This window comes from Chiroxiphia lanceolata, chromosome 4 (genome assembly GCF_009829145.1).
Source record: "Chiroxiphia lanceolata isolate bChiLan1 chromosome 4, bChiLan1.pri, whole genome shotgun sequence".
Classification (NCBI taxonomy): Eukaryota; Metazoa; Chordata; class Aves; order Passeriformes; family Pipridae; genus Chiroxiphia; species Chiroxiphia lanceolata.
The window spans coordinates 61,034,939-61,054,610 of record NC_045640.1 but is presented as its reverse complement, the minus strand read 5'-3'; the positions used below and the strand labels follow the sequence as shown (position 1 = coordinate 61,054,610).

Genomic DNA, 19,672 nt, shown 5'->3' with positions numbered 1-19,672 from the left:
TTTAGACTAAAATTTATTTAAATTCAAATTCTCAGCAGCTTTAAAATAAATATGGAATTCTGAAAACTGAGATTTATAGTGTATGCAATAAATTCAGATGATTTCATACTAAATAATAGCCTAATGAGACTAATACTTCAAGCCTGAAAAGAGCCTCTGCAGTTCTTCAACAATGCTGGTAAGATGGAAGTGATGTGAAAAACTTCTTAGCTAGATGGCAATGAAATAAACAGCAATGTAAGTTGTAAGAAACAAATAATCTGCATTATTTCATATTTCCCACAATCAAAATAAAATCTCTTACTACACAGATGCACATTAATCCTTCACAATGTATTTTTTACATTTCAGTTGCAGAACTGAACATAAAAATATTAAATAATTCTGATATGATATAGACTAGATAATACTGAATTTATGTTTAATATATGAAGAGATGGTTTTTGTGACTGAAAAGCACATATAGCTCAGTCAAGGGAAAAGATGAAACTGTTCTGCACCAGAAAACATTTGCAACATTTACCTTAGAAAAGTAAATGAGAAATATCTTTAAACATTTAAATTTTAATTTGCCAGAATACACTATATTTGACATACAGCAAATGCACAGTATATAGCTTAAAAATACTGTGAAGATATTATGCTAATACCATGCCATGTATTCTCTATTCTATACATGGAATACTTTCTTTTTTTTTTTCTGTTTTAAAATTCTATCTAACTAACAAAAGATTGAAGAATATAAGTAAAAATTTCTACCAACTTCCAAAGGCCTAGGACTGGATCCTACATTAATATAACTCAGAGCAGTGGAATAACAATCTGCATAGCAGGCACACATACATGCATATTTATTTATACAGTGGGATCTATATATGTATGTGTGAACGCATTAGATCATTAGATATATTGGAAGTAAACAAAAAAGCAATGCTAAAAGATCTTAACAGTGACTAACCACAATATCATTCAGTTAATTTTTATCACTCACTGCATACTCACTGAGCACAGCATCGAGATTCATATAAATTGAAAAACTGTGTCCATGTAACATGTTATTTTCTGTAGACTGATGCATTTTACTTGAATTCAAAGCACATTTTCCCCACTAGAAAGCATTGTTAACAAACCAATAAAGGGAAACAAAGCGTATAGTAAAACACATCAGTTTTAAAAATCAGTGTCAATAGTCTTTTAATAAATCCCATTCCAATTAATGAAGACATTGAAATAATGCTGAAGTAATCATACTGTACAGAGCACATTTTTTTCTGAGGCAAAAAGAACTGATTTTAGCTTCATTTTAGCAATGAAGCTATCTACTGTTTAACCCTTCAAATTTAGTAGCATAAAAATAAAAGTAATCTCTCAGTTATGTACAGAAAATATTACTACAGTTGTTTCCTTAACTTTCTGTAATATATAAGACACAAGTGACTGATCTCACACAAACAATAAAACAGGGTAAGAGATTAATGATATCACGGGGATGAATGGTATTTGTGCCACCTAAGAGAGCTCGACATGGCAATGACTTCTGAAATCGTTATAAAGTGCTTCCAGATGAAAATTCCGGTGCCCTTTTTTCCCCCCAACAAACAGTTCTTTTGAACAGAGGCGTGATGTAGGTGACAGAAGTAAACTTTTCATGATACCTTGTGATAAACTATAAATACTCAAAATCCTTTCCATCCTGCTTCCTACGATGTCATGAAATCTAAGGTTAAACAGAGCACCTCATGTTTTGGATAACCAAAGATTACTTGATTTGTGATATCAACATCAAAAACTGATTACTAAGGTCCCTTCCAACTCAGGATATTCTATGATCTATCATTTATTTCATCAAATCCAACTGTTAACAGTATGTTTCTACTACTGTAATAAAATTGTTTATACCAAGCATTTTGAACCTTACAACCTAATAAATTATGATTTACTATTAAACAAGTTGAGTTTGTTTTTCCGCATTGCTTCCGCGCCGACTTCAGGTTTCCTTTGGACAATTATGTTACTTCCAGCAGCGAAATGGGAAGAGACTGCCCTTTCCTCTGGTTGGAGCGGAGCCGTTCAAGGGGTTTAATGGTCTCTGGGGGCATCTACTGGAAATGTGGGAAACTGCAGGCAGGACAGGCGGACCTCGGCGCCGGCAGCGCGGCGGAACAAAGGGTCCCCTGGCCGTGCCCCCGCACAGGGCACCGCGACACGGACACGCTCGTCCTGCCCGCACTGCCGCCTGCAAGCGAGCGAAGGAGTCGAACTAGAACGAGGTCATTTAACGGTTTGGCGATGTTAAGCGTGTTTAATTTTAAAACTGAACCGTGATGTGAATGTAAACCCGAAGTCCTCTTCCCCTTTTCGCGTGATCGCGTGTGCTCGCCAGGAGAAAGAGATCTCAGATGGATTTTTTTTAAAAGCAAACTAACTTCGTAACGAATTCGGGAGCATATCTCTGTATTTATGGTTGAAACAAAGCTACCGATTAATCTGGGTTTAATTCAAACCAGAGTTGTTTTTGTTTGTTTGTTTGTTTGTTTTGTTTTTTTGAATCCATGAAATTCAACAGATGAGAACCACAACACTTATCATAGACCCAGCTGAGACTGAGAATCCTCTGCCTGGACAGTCAGCTCTGTCACTGCTGAAACCCTGTGATGTTGCTCCATGTTTTATTTACACAGGCTGGGGAACACAATGAAATGAGGTCCAAGTGGACCTGGTGAGGTGTCACGCGCTTGTCCTACGTCAGCAGTTTCTGTGATGCAATATTCTGTCACAAGGGGCTGAAAAATTCGGTGAGCTTCTGTCTCTGTGTCATGGGCGGGTTGCGTGCCACAAGAATTTTTATCACCAAATAAACAACCACCAAAAGTTAAAGTTGCCATTTTAGTGGCACCATGTTATAGGTGATGGTTTTTGTGTCATGTGGAAGGAGCTACTTACTGAACGCGGACCTGGGAGCTTGAAAAGGCACTGCTGTTGTTAACACTCTACTTTAAGAGTACCTGGATATTGCTACAGGCATTTTAATTTTTTTCTTAAACTACAAAGCTACTTATGTAATTTTCTTATACGGATTTCTTTTTATTATTATCATTGCTATTATAAAGTGATCTAGAGTCATGCTGAGGAATCACAGGAACCTGACTCTAATTTGCCTTTACCAGTGCAAAATAAATAGTAACCCTCAAGTGAGGCTCACGAAATTACACTGTTCCACTCCCAAGGACTTTCCTATGTTAAAGTAATATACTTTTATGAGACTCTTATGCAATGCTGGGAGATCAGGACAGCACCATACAACATTACCTTAAAATCCTGCACAATAAGACTATTTGCATTCTACCTTTTATATTGAAAGAGGGAAAAGAAAAAAAAAAGAAATTAGGAGGCCAAGAGGCAGGTACTGGTGCTAGAAATAATCAAAACAGTCAGTACAGCATAACAGAATCATTTATCATGAGCTTAATTCTCCATGCCTCCTGTCTGGTGTAGCCAATTACAGGCATGCAAAATAAGTCCTAAAATCTACTATTTTCAGATGGCAGATTTATAGATATATATTTAATATCAGGTTTCGGATATTAAGATTTTGTAGGATTTAATTAGTACTTCTGGTTAATTCCAGCTGCTGATTACAATACAAATGTACTGTAGCAATCCCATTTTGTAAAGCACAAAACGGCATGGATTAAACAACGGTAGTATATAAAATATTAAAGTGTACTTTCAGTGTAAAATAATTACTCTACCAATTATTATAATATTTAAAAACTGTATTCAAATAGGTTTCATCCACTTGGGATTTCCTTCTGCAGTTGGCAAGTCAGTGACTGATATAAATGCCTTAGATAAGCATCACAAAATTATGAAAAAATTATCAAGACATTTTTGCTTAAATTCATTTAAACAAATTTATTTTACTTTACCCACATTTCCTGTCTATAAATCTACAAGTAAATTAAAATTACATAAAATATGTGAACACTTTACTACATTTTGCTTAACCTATATGCAAACAAACAAACAAACCATAAACAGGGGGACGCCAGAATTTCCTCACTAAAATTTGAAAAATATATGCATTAAGTAAAATCAAATATACTCTACAAAACACAAAAAAAGCCAAACATGCTGTAAGAGTTTACAAATTCAGGCTTCTCTGCCTAAGAACTGAAAGAGGAATTATTATTTAATTTTAGCTGGACAGCCAAAAAACAAGAACGGTTTGGCAACACCGTTGGTGACCCACATCTAAAATATAGTTAAAATTTCTCCAGGGAACTGCTGAACACAGAAAGCACTCGAGCAAATACTTGGCAAATATGGAAGCTGAAGATTTGCCTGCTGCTTTCAGTGCCCCAGGTCACAGCGGTGTAAACCATGTCCTCACACTGCTGAGGGCTACACTGCCATGTCTGTGGGCTGCAGTCCACCAGAAGCAGGGTCACAGCTCACTGAAAAATATATCTGAGTCATGTGAGCGTCTCGGCTCTGTGGGAAAATTTATCTCCAAAAGCACTTTGGGAAGTCAAGCCCTCAGACCGTCAAGGTACTCAGCACATTTTCACCACATACTGCTGCTGACACAAGGCTGTTGAGCTGCATCAGGGCACAGCCTCTTCAATCCCAGTTTAAAGACCGTCCGTTTAAATATTTTTCTTTTAATGAAATATTTACTGGATGGTAATATGTTAAATTGTAGACTATAGTAATGTCATTAAAAAAAGATATGACAGTACAGTAAATGCCATTAAGTAGTAATAGACTGTTAGCTTACACTTTAGAATTTTTTACTGCCAAGGCTGAGAATTAAATTATACTGGGATGAGGTGCATGCTTTTTAATTCCAAATTATCAAGTTATATAAAACATAAAATCCACCAAACCCTGAAATGTTATACAAAGAATTTCCTATTTAAATTAAAAATATAAACTATTGCATGAAAATTTGTACACATCATGACAGGGGAGAAACATCCCTTGAAACAGACTTTTGTAACAACTCAGATTTTTTAAATAGGAAAAGCTTCATAGAGCTATGTATCCACAACTATTATTAGAAGGACGAAAACAAAGTGTATATAAAAAGGAGGTACTTTATACCATATATGCAGGTACAATAACTTTCAGCATAAGCAATGTAGTATTTTTCATCTACTGCCTCACAGTCACTGTTGTCAAACCACACTTTAACCCAAATCATGCAATCAAAGGGGGATGCATAACCTGTCAGTAGGAGCCCGCAAAGAACACATATATTGAACTCGCTTCCTTTTGTTCAAAGCTACATAAAATGAAAAATTAATCAATTATAAACATCAAAGGATGACACAGAAAAAAGTATTTTAAAACGGATGTAAGTACTGTAACAATTAAGAATCCTCATTAACCCAGAAAATGGAAATATAAATTTAGCGGTGAACTTTTGGAACATTCTGTCCCTAAACACAAATGCAAAGAAAATACTAAAAATAAAGATGAAAGCGCTACCCTTATAAAAATGTTCATCATACAAAAGCACACACACCTGTGATTATTTCAAGCATAATCAGAAAAAACCCCATTATCTTCATTAATATTTCTGCTTTTCTTTCTAAATTAATAATGTTCCTTAAGAAAAAGTAATTCCAACCATATTTTAGGGACTATTATTTATCAAAATGAAGTATTTTCAACTTTTTTATTTCAGAGCTGACCTAGTGGGCTGAGAGCTAGAAACGTCTGAGCTTGGAACCCTTTCTGTTTGACTTGCACAATATAAAAGAAGTTGTTAAATTTTTCTGCAAGTTTCTTTCACAGTGTGCAAAACAGATAATCATAATTATTTACTTTCTGTATCTTCTCAAGCTGATGTTACGAATTATCATAAAACCCTATACAAGGCTATGCATTATTACAGTATTGCTATGAACAATTCCCACAGTATTTTTGCTTTTGTTTAGGATATCTGTCATCAAGCCCCCAGCTGAACTTACTCAGGAGTCTAAGGATAAACAGACCACATGGAGATTAAGAGGAAAGGAAAAGCGAGGATTTTACACAATGCAGAAGGCAGAATAATTTTCACTGTGAAAATTATTAGGAAGTCTTGATTGTACTAGGGCAGATTAGACAGTCTTTATTTCAGGCTTTTTTTGTGTGTTAGAGATGCTTCACCTTTCTGGAGTGTTTTAAAAATAGAAGTCAGTTGTGTATTGCTGGTATATTATCTTCAGTACTAAATATTGTTGAACTATTGAGAAATGAAAGCACTAGAAAACCATAAGACCAAACTTAGTAAAAACAACAAGTTACATAAAAAAAGAAAAACTTCAGCTCGCTGTGTTCTTCTTTATTAAAGTATGTCATGTATTTTATCTTTGCAAGAGTTTGATGAGTTTTTGCAAGTAAAATTCTGTTTCCTCTATACTTGCTAATAGTCATGAGAATCTGTAGTTTGCACCTTCCCATTAAAAATGTATTGTATTTTTTGAAATTATTCACCCCGCCTTTTATCCAGATCATGTCTTTGAAAGGAGGAAGTAGATAATAAATGGAATAATTCATGATTTCCCATTAAATATGAAACTTTCTTTTGCAGAGTTTAGAAAATGAAGTTCTACATAATGTACAGAAGTTGATTAGAACTTTTTTTAACCTTTTCAAGAAAAACCTTTCACATTACACAAATGCACAGAGAAGTTTCTCTAGGAAAGGCGAATCATTTGCTTCCTACACAGTTCTGTTCTTTAGATCACTGCCTAATTACAGTAAATAATATGCTTATCAGGCCCAAAATTTACAGAGAGATCATTCATCTGACCAAAACCGATGTGTGCCTCCAAGTGCTAAAATCTCTTTTTGAAAGTTGTTTAATAAACATCGAATCCTGGTCATGGCAAGCAAGATTGTTAGGAATTATTCAGACAGAAAAAAATACATATTTAAATAATATTGTGAAAGAAATTTAAAATTTATCATCTAGCTCACTAAGTGACTTGTGCCATCTCCCTTTCCACAACCAGCAGGGAGTTTCGGATAGAGTGCCTTAATTTAAAATTTCTTTTACTATGAAAGGATACATTTCTTTTATTCTGATTTACTCTTTTCCATGGTTTTTAGTATCTAAAAGTGAAGAAATATCCCCATAAAATGTAAATGAGTTGACACATCATTCCACCAGTTCTCAACCACAGTAATATGAACAGAGAGGGTCATAAGGTGCTTAAAGGTCCTATCCAAAGGTTGACAGTAGGAAGAAGAGCAAAATCTTGCTAAGACCTGAACAGGAAAGGGAAGGAAGTTTATTTCTTTCTCTGTTTGCTGCTACATCCTTCTTTAGCTGCCTTGAGCTCTCCTCTCTCCCTCTGTCTTCATAGTGTTATGCACAGAAGAAATGGAAGCAGCTCAAATCAGTGCATCACTAGAACCAATTACTGTGCAACTGAGAACTGAAATACAAAGGAAAAGCAGAATCTGCACCTACACATTATCTGTCTGTGCCTGAAATTGCCTTTTGCAAGCTTTTTAGCAAGAGCAGCCGCCCTTCTTCCTTCCTTGCCTTAATTCCATACCAACAAGATATTTTTCCTAACTCTTATTCTTGGCAGAGCCCCTTCCCCCATCCCTTGAGAGCCTCACTTAATAACACAGAAATGGTCAGATCCACCTTACAACACAAAATTCCCAAGCCTAAATTAAGCATGTTCAAACTGGGAAGCACCAGTAAAGATTTCAGGTTGGGAAAAAGAAAACATGGCAATATGATGTCAATGAAAAAAGGTCCCAATCGATTTTTCTGAATAAAAGACTTCACAGATCACCTAAGAAGTCACCTCATTAATTTATTTGATAGGAGTGACAGCTACTAAAAAGTATGGATTTATCCAATCCACAGTCAGCTTATTTGTGTTCTGCTTCCTTAAAGAACTGGTCTGTCAATGCAAAAGACTAGAATATGAACAAATAAAGAAGCAAATAAATCTGAGTGCTGAAACTCTCATGATTTAAATACCTTATAAACGCAGGACAACATCAGAAGCCCAGTCTAATAGTAAGGCTTACTAGTTCATCATGGCTATGATGAAAATACAGAATAAAACACTCTTCAGTTTAGGTCTTCTCCTTTCCACCAGCCCACAAACCCCATTCTTCTCCTTCAGTGGACTGTCCAGAGCATTCTGGCCTCTAAACAGCTGAGGAACTTTCTCCCTCTTTAGTCTTGGAGGACATATGCAGAGGTCAACTGTGTAAGGATGTAGGAATTAAATAATTTATTTCCATGAATTTATCTAACACTTAATCCCTCAAAAGTTTCACCACATCTTTTTTCCTTAACTCTACCTAGCTGATACTGACACTCAAAACAGCAGAAACTTGGGCAGTGGGGAGGGTACTAAATAATTTGTCCCTTTTAATCCTCTGACTGGAAAATGAAAACATAATCTTTCATCAGATGGCACCAAGAGAAGATTTAAAATGGTTGCCAGGTCACTTCTGTTCTGGACTGGACAGCTTCCTGCAGAACTGCTGCCTCAAGAATTAGAGAACACAACTCTAAGACTTCTATCCCATCTTTTTTAAAGCTTTCAAAATTCCATAGTTCTCCAGTGTGGGATTCAGTGGTAAATGTACATGTCTACATCTGAGCTGGTCACCCTGAGCTCTCTCTATAAGCAATGGAGAAAAATAGGTGCTTCAAAAGTTACATTTACCTTATTCTAAAGCAGTTATCTGAATCCTAAAAGATGGAGCGCCACTAATTGCATTACTTCATCTTAATTATTTCCATTTATAATATGGGGTGATTAACCTAGTCCTCTGGATCAGTTAGGTGAAAATCCCTTTGCTATTCTGCAGGGAGGGACAAAATTCATGAAAGCAAGGCATTGCTATTATATTCATCAGTCATCACTGCTATAGCAAAAATGTCACGTTCCACTTTGCTCTATACAGCTTGGAAAGTAGCTTAATGATCGTCAATCCTGTATTAGCAGAGACGGCCGACAACTGCTCTGGGGGTCACAGCCCACTTGCCTTTTTCTGTTCCAGCTAATCTTGAAGTGGACCAGCCACTGGACAATTCCAAGCAGGACAACTCACTACATCTCAAAAACATCTGACAGAATGCATATAAAATAGTCTTGTCTCCTGCCTGAAAAGTGTCGTATCAGAGCGTGTCTTTACTGACACCAATTTACCAAGGCAAGCTTTCCATAACACACCAATCCACAACTCATGAGACAGAAAACACAAATACAAATTTTCTGCATATCTAGGTCAGTCTTTACTGTCTCTTTATAATAAATTAGATGTCATCTGACAACCAGAGTTTTGAGGACAGTAGAACTCGATCATCCAATTCAAATGTATTGAGAATACATCTAGTAACATCACTAATGCAATATTTTTTTGTTACTGCTAAGCAAAGCTGTTCCTCTCATTAAATAGATTTCAAAGTCTCTCTTTCTAGTCTTTAACTCTTTTTTCATGATATGGTCATCTTTGGACAATTTTAATTTGGATGAAGAAAAGAGAATTGTTACTTGATCTTTCTGACCCTGACAAAAAGATCAGGAAGCAGCAACGACAACATCAAATTCTAGCCCGTTCTAGGCTCCAAACTCATTTGAAGATTCAACTCTGGAATCAATCTCTTGATGAAAAAGTCTTTACTTCACAGTTCACTGTGAACTTTTTGACTCTTAGTTCGGTCATAAGGACTGTTTTTAATTTTTACTGCAATCTGATTTTGAGCTGTTGATGACTTGGTGAGTCAAGACTAAGAACAGAAGGTATCAGGGAAAGTACACTAAAGGCCAGTGGAGTCAGCCAACCTCCTCAGAAGCCTAGTTCTGTGGCAAGAAAGCACTCACATTCTCCATTAACAGGAAACTTTACTTTTTTTCCATTTCCACCTTCTTGTACCACATTCACTTCTTGTTTCAAGTTAAGCTCTTTGAGAAGGAAGCAAAGCAAAATCGATGAAAAAACAAAGCAATATTTTGTTTTAATATCATTAAAGTAATATCTTTCTTAAGCACTATTTTTTTTCTCCCACTTCTGTCATATCAACCTGGGATAAAAAAATTATTATGAACAAAAAAACCCTGAAAACAACTCCACATTTTTCCTCAGGAAAAAAAAAGAGGCTATATCGTGAGCACACTTAATGGAATTCTTCTCTTTTGATGAAGTTTGGAACAAATACTGTACAATACAAGAACAACTGCAACCTTTTTTCCCTTTAACTATGAAGAAACTAGTATATCTTCATTTTAAAGAATATTATGAAGGGTACAATTTTAGGGAAGAGCTTTAAAGAATGTGGCTTGTTTCCATAAACATGATACTACTCAGACATTCCTTAATTTAGAAGATGATAAATTTGTTTTCTGTCTAACATACATATAAAAAAAAAGGGTGTATAATATTAAGCAGGAGTATGGCTCCAAGAATTTATCTTGACAAAATAATCACTGACACATTAAGTTAAAAAAAGTATAGGTGGCAAAAGAAGAAAATCCAGTCTTTTTGTAAAGAAGTGCAATAATCTACTTCTCAGATGGACATAATATTAAAAAAAAAATCCCTACACAGCATATCATAACTCATCTCTGATAATTTTTAAAATAAAAACATCCATTGTCTGCTGAGACGTACATACTAAGCATTACACTGAGGTCAGGAAGATCATTTACACATATGGCATTCCCTTACTTTATAAATTGGTTTTAAATTACAGTTGATGTGTTTAGTTTCTTCTAACTAAAGTACTATACTTCTAACTAAAGTACTAATATAACTGTGTAGTTAGTTTGTTACCATTTGTTTGCTCTCAAATGATTTTATCAGGTTTATGGAAGAGCATTAGTAAATTATATATAGAGAGAGAACTTTTGTAACTGCTGTCCTATTATCAAAAGCTAAAATTCCAAGAAGAATTAATTATACAGAACATGAACATAACCTTTTAAAAGAGGTACTTAAAAAATCTCCATAGAAATAAAGCAGCATACATATGATATTTCAGTTTAATCTTCTAAGAGGCTTTGATAACTTTGATAACTTTGAAAAACAGCATATTACAAAACTGTAAGGGAACACCCCACTTTGTGTAGGCATTGCAGAACAGATGATTAAATTCTCACTGCATTGTGGATGTCCTTGCTGGTTTCCTCTTCCACGACCTCCAGACTCATGGTTTGGATATAAAAAGAAAAATCATATAGGACCTTTTGTGTTGGTTTTTTTGTTCATTTGGGTTTTTTAATGGCAGTAAAAGGCTGACCTGATCAAATCAGAGCTGCAAAATGCACTTTGAAGCCCCAAGGCCTTCCTAAAATAGCAGTGACTTCCTGTGTAATCACCACAGAGAGAACACTCCTGTCCCTTGCATGGTGCGTAGAAGCCCACTGGGGTTGAAGACTGAGACAGCTCCCAGGGAAGGCAAGTCAGCCTGAGACAATTGCTGCAGTGTAATGAGCAGAGCAGCCCTGCAGAGCTGCTCTGTGTGGGACTAGGGTGGCAATAAGTGAGTGTACCCAGTTCTCTGCTTGCTCCCTGAGGTCTGATACTTCTTCCCTCCTCACAGAGCAACTACACCACCTTTAATTCAGGGGACGGGACCTCTGTCAACAAAGTATTTGCTCAGGAAGGATCAGTTCCTTACAGAACTGAGTAGTCACCCGAGCAATCTTTGTTTTCTTCCCTTTAAGCAGGGAATATTTACACAGCTCTGACACCCAGCACCATTAGCACAACGGTGTGATCAAAGCTAATTGTCCCACATCCACCACCTGCCCTGACAGAGCAGCAATGCAGCACTTCCCACTGCCTCACCTTATGCACTTCCCTGACACTGTTGGGCTGCTCTCTCCCACAGACTGTGACCGTGATAACAGTCTCTCCTACAGCAACAAAGGAACAAACTGAACTTTGCACACACTAGGATGATGTATTGACAAGTTCCTGCCCAACTCCATCATTGAACTAATCTTTAGGCTACCATCTTTGAACCTAGTCTGAGCTCAAAAATAAAAGAAGTGGGGTATGAGTTTGCTGTCCATCAAACCAGATACATTACAATTTCTGTACTCACTGTCAGAACACTTATTAGCTTTATCGTGTTGCCATTGTAAAAATAAAAGTGAATTGGATATGTATCACAAAAGAAGGAAAGAGTGTCTGCTGGCTGAGTGTCACATGTTTCGATTTTGGGACACCACTGAAGTTATTACCTCTAAACTCAAATTTGGTAATTTTCTAGATTTTAATTTGAAAGTTCCTAGGAAAGGCTTGCAGGCACATTCCTAGACTAGGAAGTAGAAAAAAAGTATGTTTTGCAAGAAACTAGCTGGTTGAATTCCTGTCTGATTGAGAGAAAGTTTTTATGCAGCAAGGGTGATCTTGCAATATTAATTGTTAAGGTGCCTAGAGTCCTTGTATATGCATCCTTTTATTATTTAAATATTGGAATAAATAAATCAGCTCACTTAAGCAACCAGCAATCCAGATTTGTTAGAATTCTTTCATTAATTTTGATGGTGCTGAACCCCAGATCTGTTAAAAGACTGCAGAAGAATAAGTCAGTCACGGTCTCTTGTAACTTCTAAATGTAAATACCTCAGCTGTAAGAAATCAAAAGTTATCTAGATTTCTTTCATTCACTGGTTTTTTAAATAACTAATGGGGTATTAAATGCTTCACTAGAGAAGTCAGCACTTGGGCTTGGCTAAATAGTAATTCAAAATTACAAGAACGTGTATGTCGGTATACTCAGCTTCCACCCCAAAGGAGACGTTTCACAAAGGCTCAGAAAAAAAGAAGAGAAGAAGACAAAACAAAAAGGCAGCACAAGTTTAAATATAATTACTGACATAATCTTAACAATAATGTTACAAATGTGATATAATTGGTAAACACCCAAATTAGTAAACCCAAGGAGATATTTAAACGCTTTGATATAGTTAACATCAGGAGAAATGAACCATCATTATTTAATACCAACTTCAATTTTTTAAATGCCAAGTTCAACTAAAAAGGGTAGGGCCTAGGGAACTTTAAATTTAAATGATTATGATGACTAGAAACAAAGGAAACAATAAACTTATGGATGTTAAAATGCCTCGAAAAAGCCAACTTACGCTGCAGCTTCTTGTTTTGACAACCCTTTGATATTCTTCGCCAAATAATCATCTATGCCATCTTTGTCTTTGATCAAATGAATCCTAAATTTAAATGAAAAAAATTAAAAGAAACACTGTAAGGTGCTAACACAGACTCCTGCAGCATGTATAATATATTATCATTGCCAAGTAGAGCTAAATACTGAAATATTGACAAAGTAATATATCAGACATTCTATAAACACATACAAATATCTTTTTAATTTTTTGGTCTGTAGCTATTTCAAATCTTTATTTCTAAAAGAAAACAGAGATGCTATTAGCTTTAAAGGATCTGGTTATCCGATATTTCAGTCTGAACTAGAAGAAACCATGTATTAGCTAAATCAATAAAAATTGATTAAGCTATCCATATTTAAACTGCCTCCTAAACCCAGAACCATTACATTTTTGCATTATCGGTATGGACCAGAGTGGTCCAATCTATTTCTTATTTAACTTTTTCAAAATTAAAAAAAAAAAAAAGAAAACAAATCAACAAAAAAATTCCCAAATCCAATTCAAAATGTTTTCCTTGGTGCAATGCAGTCTTTTAATACTGCTCTTGACTTCCCACAGTTTGAGCAGCATAAGGTGGTCCACTAAGGGGGTAATCCAAAGGGCATTAAAATAAAGAGCAAATTTCAGGATGCATGGATCTAATTTGAACTGTGCATCGTTTCACCTTTCACTTCAGCCATCATCACTTTGCATCTCCACTCTGATACACAAGAGATGCCTTCAAAGGATAATATGCACTTACTGACCATAAAGTGTATTTAAATAGAATCTGAAATCCTGACTGTAGAGGATATTATATTTATAAAAGCAATGTGAATTTATTTTTATTCTTCTGTAAAAGAGCATAAAGACTGTCTGGTTAATCACTCAGAGATAAAAGAAATTCAACATTAGTGTTCCACATAAATCTATTACTTTCCTCTTTCTCTGTCTGCATTTACACTGCTGTCTTTCATTACAGTGATGAGAGTAAATTCTTTTCATAATGTTAGCTAATATAAGCATCATACTTCTTATTGCTCTGAGAATACCAAAGACACTTCATGAAGTTCATTTAAATGAAAACAAAATAGCTAAGCAAAGCAGCGATATTTTGACATATCTGTATTTAAAACAATGTAACAGTGAAAACTTCAGTCACAAACAGTTCATTTAAATCTGTTCCAGAATTTCCTACAGCTGAGTGGCACCAGCAGAGGCTTGAGCTTCCAGGCTGCATGTAACACAGTCCAGATGAGTTGTGCTCATCTTGCTAAATGTACACCTTGTGGATATTGCCATAAAAATTCAGTTATAATCGATACCAAAACGTAAGCAGTATCAAAATTTTAACACCCAAATAGTCACAATTTAGAGAGATACGTCATGTTGTTTGGATCATGAAGATGAGGTGATTGTTGTTTATTTTAAACTGATGTAAAATATATTTCAAGATACTGTAAGTTCATTTGAGGTAACAGAAAAATTGAAAGTCGGTATTTCTGGGCAAATAAATATGAAGTATCAACACAAATAAAAACCCTGGGTGACCTTTGTACTTTAAGGTTGCAAAAATGAGATTTCTTCACATCAGTAGTACGGAGAGAACTCATCAGATATTTGGTGGGGTGGAAGTCCAAACCCCCAAACTGAAACAGTCAACTACAAGAGGCAATTCCTAGGCATCACTATCACCTTGGTGCAAATTTATCTGCACCACAGTTAAAAACCATCTCAAGCTGGAACAAAGGTATTGTCTTCAATTGTCTTCACAAAGGTATTTTAACTAAAAAAATTAATGGGAAAAGCCCTCAGAAGCATATACAATTTAAAATGTCACCTGCCTTATCGCCAAGGTATAAATTTCTGACTTCTTATTGGTTACACCCTCAAGCTGAAAGACAACTACAGCCAAGGGGAAAAAAAAAACGTAAGCAAAACCTTGCAAACTAATTACTGTTTACATCAGTTCTGCAATAACCTGTTTTGGATTGATGCAACTGCAAACACGGTCACCCATCATAAAGAATTGAACTTACTGAAAATAATAAATACTTATCTCATCCTGGCTGTTATTATCAATGATGTTAATGTAACAATAACACAGAAAAGGCAGGCAGATGATACACAGAAAAAAACACACTAGAAAATTCCATCATTATTTAAAATGGAAACAGTACAATTAATTTATGTGAAAAACTGAGACTGTGACTTGGAATGGACGTTGTTTTTTCACAGAGAACTGAGGTGAGGATAGCACTGGCTAAAAGGCATTCTTTCTTTTCTTCCACAGGTTGTCACTTGCTTTTTCCAAGCTGTTTTAGCCTTAGTTCTCCAGTGTTTCCATAATGACTCACTGTATTTCATAAATAGTGCATTTAAAAAGTCCACTTCACCTGTAAATTTCCTCCTATTTAATTTTAAATCACTCACTTATAAAGATAAATATATTTTAATCCAGTGGGCACCTATCCCAGAATTAACATTTTCGCCATGTCTTCCTATAACTGTTTCTGTTATCAGTCTCCACAGGAAAAAGATAGATAATGGTTTTTTTTCCTAAAATTAAATTTAATGATAAATACATCTGGTTTTTAAGCAAATAACGGAATGGAGTCGCATAAAGGACCAAACTAATTCTCACACAATTTTCTATCCCCACTGCCTATGCTGTTAACTCAGACTTCAGCTTTCTCAAGATCTCTGATAAAACAAAATTGCAGAGCTTGTCTTGTTCTCATCACTAGGCACCTACAGCATGGTCTAGGCCATTACAGAATCAGATATTTCTTTTCTGCAAACAGGCACAACCTCAGGAGGATTCCCGCAAAGGATCTCCTTGAACAAGCCTCCTGCCTCCCTCTGGAATGAGTTCTCCAGCAATGCAGTTACTGGAAAAAGTGATGGCTGGAGAACACAGCTCCAGCCATAAAAGATTTAAAAAAAAATAAACAGTAAGACATGTTCTTACTCCATCAATGCATAAGAGGACACATCTCAGTTTGAGCCCCTCGGAAAGACTGGGCACAAGGATAAGATGTTTATGGATCCTTACTGCTTTTAGACATGGACATGCAGCTGCTTAACTCTGAGATGTCCCAGAACTTTTAGCCAAAGGCTAAGGGGAATGCTAGGATCAGGGGAAAAAAAAAAAAAAGGAAAAAAAGAAAAGAGGAAGGAGAAAATAACCACAATTCTTTCTGAAATGGAGGCAATTCCAGGAAAAAGAGCACAGCAGGGCAGAGAAGAAACTGAGAGACCAGTACTCACTGATGAGGACAAAAGGGGAAATGAGTGCAAAGGAACAGGAAGACACTAGGAATGTGCAAGAAGAGGATGGATTGTATTATGCACTGCTGCTAATTCTCTCAGCTATTAAGTACAGTATAACGTTTTTCAAGCCAGCTTTATTAATTATGAGAGTTGCAAAACTGTACACAAATGAAACAAAAGAATCTTGGGGTTTTTTTCATTTAAATAAGTACATTTTTAATGACCTACATTTGTATCAGTGCTAAATGAAAATAACTTTCTGTGGCTTTTAAAGGGCTTTTGAAGAATTAGGATGAAATACCTACCTTAAACAGAACATGTTTTTTATTTTATTTTTTATTTTTTTTATTTTTAATTCTGAAACTTTCCTAAGAGAATTTCCTTGCCTCTGATTTTTGTAGTTTTAAATATTGCAGAAAAGCAAACAGAATTTGTCACCTCGGCACAGCTGATTGAAGCTATTCACAGTGAAAACGATGCTTTGAAAGAAAAGAGGTACGTACCTTGCAAAGTCTAATGGGGGGCAAACAGGCTGCTTACAAACCTGGGATGCTCCCCTGGGCTTTGTAGGATGGCTTGAGGCAACACATTCATTTTAACTGAAACAAACAAACAAAACCAACATTAGTTGAAACAACGTCTTCAAGGCAGACAAGCAATGCAGTTTCTTATCCTTCTCTTGCTGCTTCCCAGTCCACTCTTTTATTTCCAGAGGACTACATGTAAAACACAACTCCAGTTCCACACAAATCTCCCCAGCGTTGCTTCAGTAGGATATAACACAGAGGAATGGTCATGATCTAACTTCAATGGTTTTCTCTCCTTCATTGAGGTGCTTTTGATTTGCACAGGGACAGCTGATTCAGGAACCATACCTGCATGGGATTCCCTGTGCTTCCTCAAGCTATCTAGGTCCAAGTATTAACAACATTTTAGATTAATACACAAGGTGAACAAATGATGGAACATACAGTGTGCAATACAACGACAGGCACTGTATTATGTTCAAATACTACATAATCATAAGAGTAACAATCTTTTGAAGAAAGAATGTAAGCAATGCTATACTAACAACACAAGATTTTACTTAAAACAAAAGCCCAAAGCCCCACAGTTATGTAGAATCGTCTAGCTTGTCATCTTGAAGTACATAAATGCTAATAGGACTTTTTTGTCATATGGAGCTACCGTGTTTTTTCCCCAAGTATTCAGACTACACTTCCTACCATTAAAGTTTCAGCTGCCAGTTCCTTCATTTTGCATGTCTGTGATCTGAGGGCGTTAGCAGCAGGAGCACCCTTACTTTTAAATTTGGTTTAATGTAGGTATTGCATGCCCTGCTGGTAGGCCTGAAGGCACAAACTTTTAATAGGGATGGAAAACCAGAACACAATAAGAAGGGGGGAAAAATTTAACTATTTGCTACATTTAGTGAAACAAAACTTATTTTATGGGAAATAGTTATTAGATATGAATCATTTGTTACTGAATGATCAGCATCAGACTAGCAGATATTTTATATTAACCTTTCTGGGATCAAAAGCCATTTCACTGATGCAGTATTTTTCTGCAGTTATAATGAAGTAATTTTTTTAATTGTGTTACTTAGAATTGAATAACAAAGACAATTATAGTTTGAAAAGATGTCAGGATAGGATATTTCTCCTAAGTAATTTTTTTGGACCTAGTATAATGATAACATTTATTACAGAAAGAATATTATTTATAATAATCTATCTGCAATCAGAGACAGGGATGTTTTACAGAAGTGTATTATGGAAAATAAAAAAATCAATAGAATAAAAACATATGGGTCATTCATCACTAAAAAAGATTACACTTCTTATAGAAAATGACAGGTTTGTGTACAGGAACTATATAGAAAGGAAAACCCCTCTTTGGGAAGATGCTATTCAGTGAGAAATAGTAATTAAACTTTGGAACAACAATAATGAAGCCCAGAGAAGATGCAAAGCTTTCTACAAGCCTCTTTGTTTTGAGGTATTAAGTGAGAAAAAGAAAACATACATGCCTTAATGGCACCTGATGAACCCAGCAAGGCAGAGGAGCTGGCTGGCTGCAGCCATGGGGCAGGAAGGGCAGGGGGAAGCAGCTGAAAGGAGACCCCAGTAGAGCCACTGTAACCATGAAAAGCTATTAACAGGGAGCTATAATTTGTGATCTGTACTTTGTGGCTCTAGGCTCCACCACAGGGCACCTGGCTGGAGCAGACAGCACCTCCTTGCTGGCTCACACGCTCCAGGTTCCCACCCCACGGAAATCAAGTCTCTGGGAAAATAGATTGTCTAGCACACAGGTTTCACTCGAACATGAGGCACATATGCAGACATTTTTCTTAGTACATTACTGCCTCACAAGGATCAAAACTACTGCCCTGACTCCTATTTCAAACTCAAAGCTTGGGAAAGAAAAAAAACACCCTGCGTCATAACAATGCCAATTTAACTCCTACTTTAGAGGTGGGAGGTTGCTTTCGGAGTGATATGGAGGGTGCATTTCCCTAATTTCCAAGGTAACTGTGATTCTTACAGGTAAATTACAACCACAGAGACACAAGGCAGAAGGCATCAGCCACATACCCGTCTATTACAGTCACGCAGATTTTCGTGGCTGACTGCTAACCCTTTACATCTTACTCCTTTGTTATAAAGCCCAAGCCACATCTCATTTACTTAACACCCACGGAATTCAGGCGGAAGACAAGGCAGTGCAGTTTGTTCCTGAAAAAGTGCTCTGTTTAACCACATGACGGAGGGAATCTCCCCACGGGCTGGAATCGCTCCAAGGTGTACTGAAGCTGAAGGAAAAACGCCAGCTGACTGGAACTGTGCCTTTCCTGGCACCTTTCAGTAAACCTGTTGGCCACCTCTCAGGCCTTCCCACACATTTTCCGAGGCGTGCTCGGACCTGACTGGAGGCCGAAGGTTTCCCAGGGCTGGAAGCAGCCGAGGCGTGGCTACCCGCGGCTGTCTTCGAACATAAAAGGACGTCAGAGCGTCCTTTATTACTGAAGTAATAAGTAAATGATTAAAATTTTTTTTTCTTGAAATCTATAGCCAGCGGGATGGATGTTATTTGTTCCAAGTAAGCTGGACGAGGCCACGGCCCCGACGTGCCCGTCCGCGTGGCTCCGGGAATCCAGCCGCCCTCCGCTGCTCCCTGTTCCCAACCACCGCCCGGGGACGCTCCGGCTTCTCCCTTCACCTGCGAACCGGCCCCGTACGACACAC

The 19,672-nt window shown here is 36.6% G+C and overlaps 1 protein-coding gene across 1 annotated transcript in view; it reads right to left on the bottom strand.

The window, feature by feature from the left end:
- The window catches only part of TTC29 (tetratricopeptide repeat domain 29), a 124,890-nt gene extending 105,650 nt beyond the window's left edge, over positions 1-19,240 (bottom strand). Inside the window, 4 exon segments of the mRNA XM_032686337.1 lie at positions 13,128-13,211; positions 16,925-16,961; positions 16,964-17,020; positions 19,126-19,240. Of these exon segments, the coding sequence (XP_032542228.1) occupies positions 13,128-13,211; positions 16,925-16,961; positions 16,964-17,020; positions 19,126-19,189 (242 nt within the window). The 5' untranslated portion in view covers positions 19,190-19,240.
- Positions 19,241-19,672: the final 432 nt, after the last annotated feature.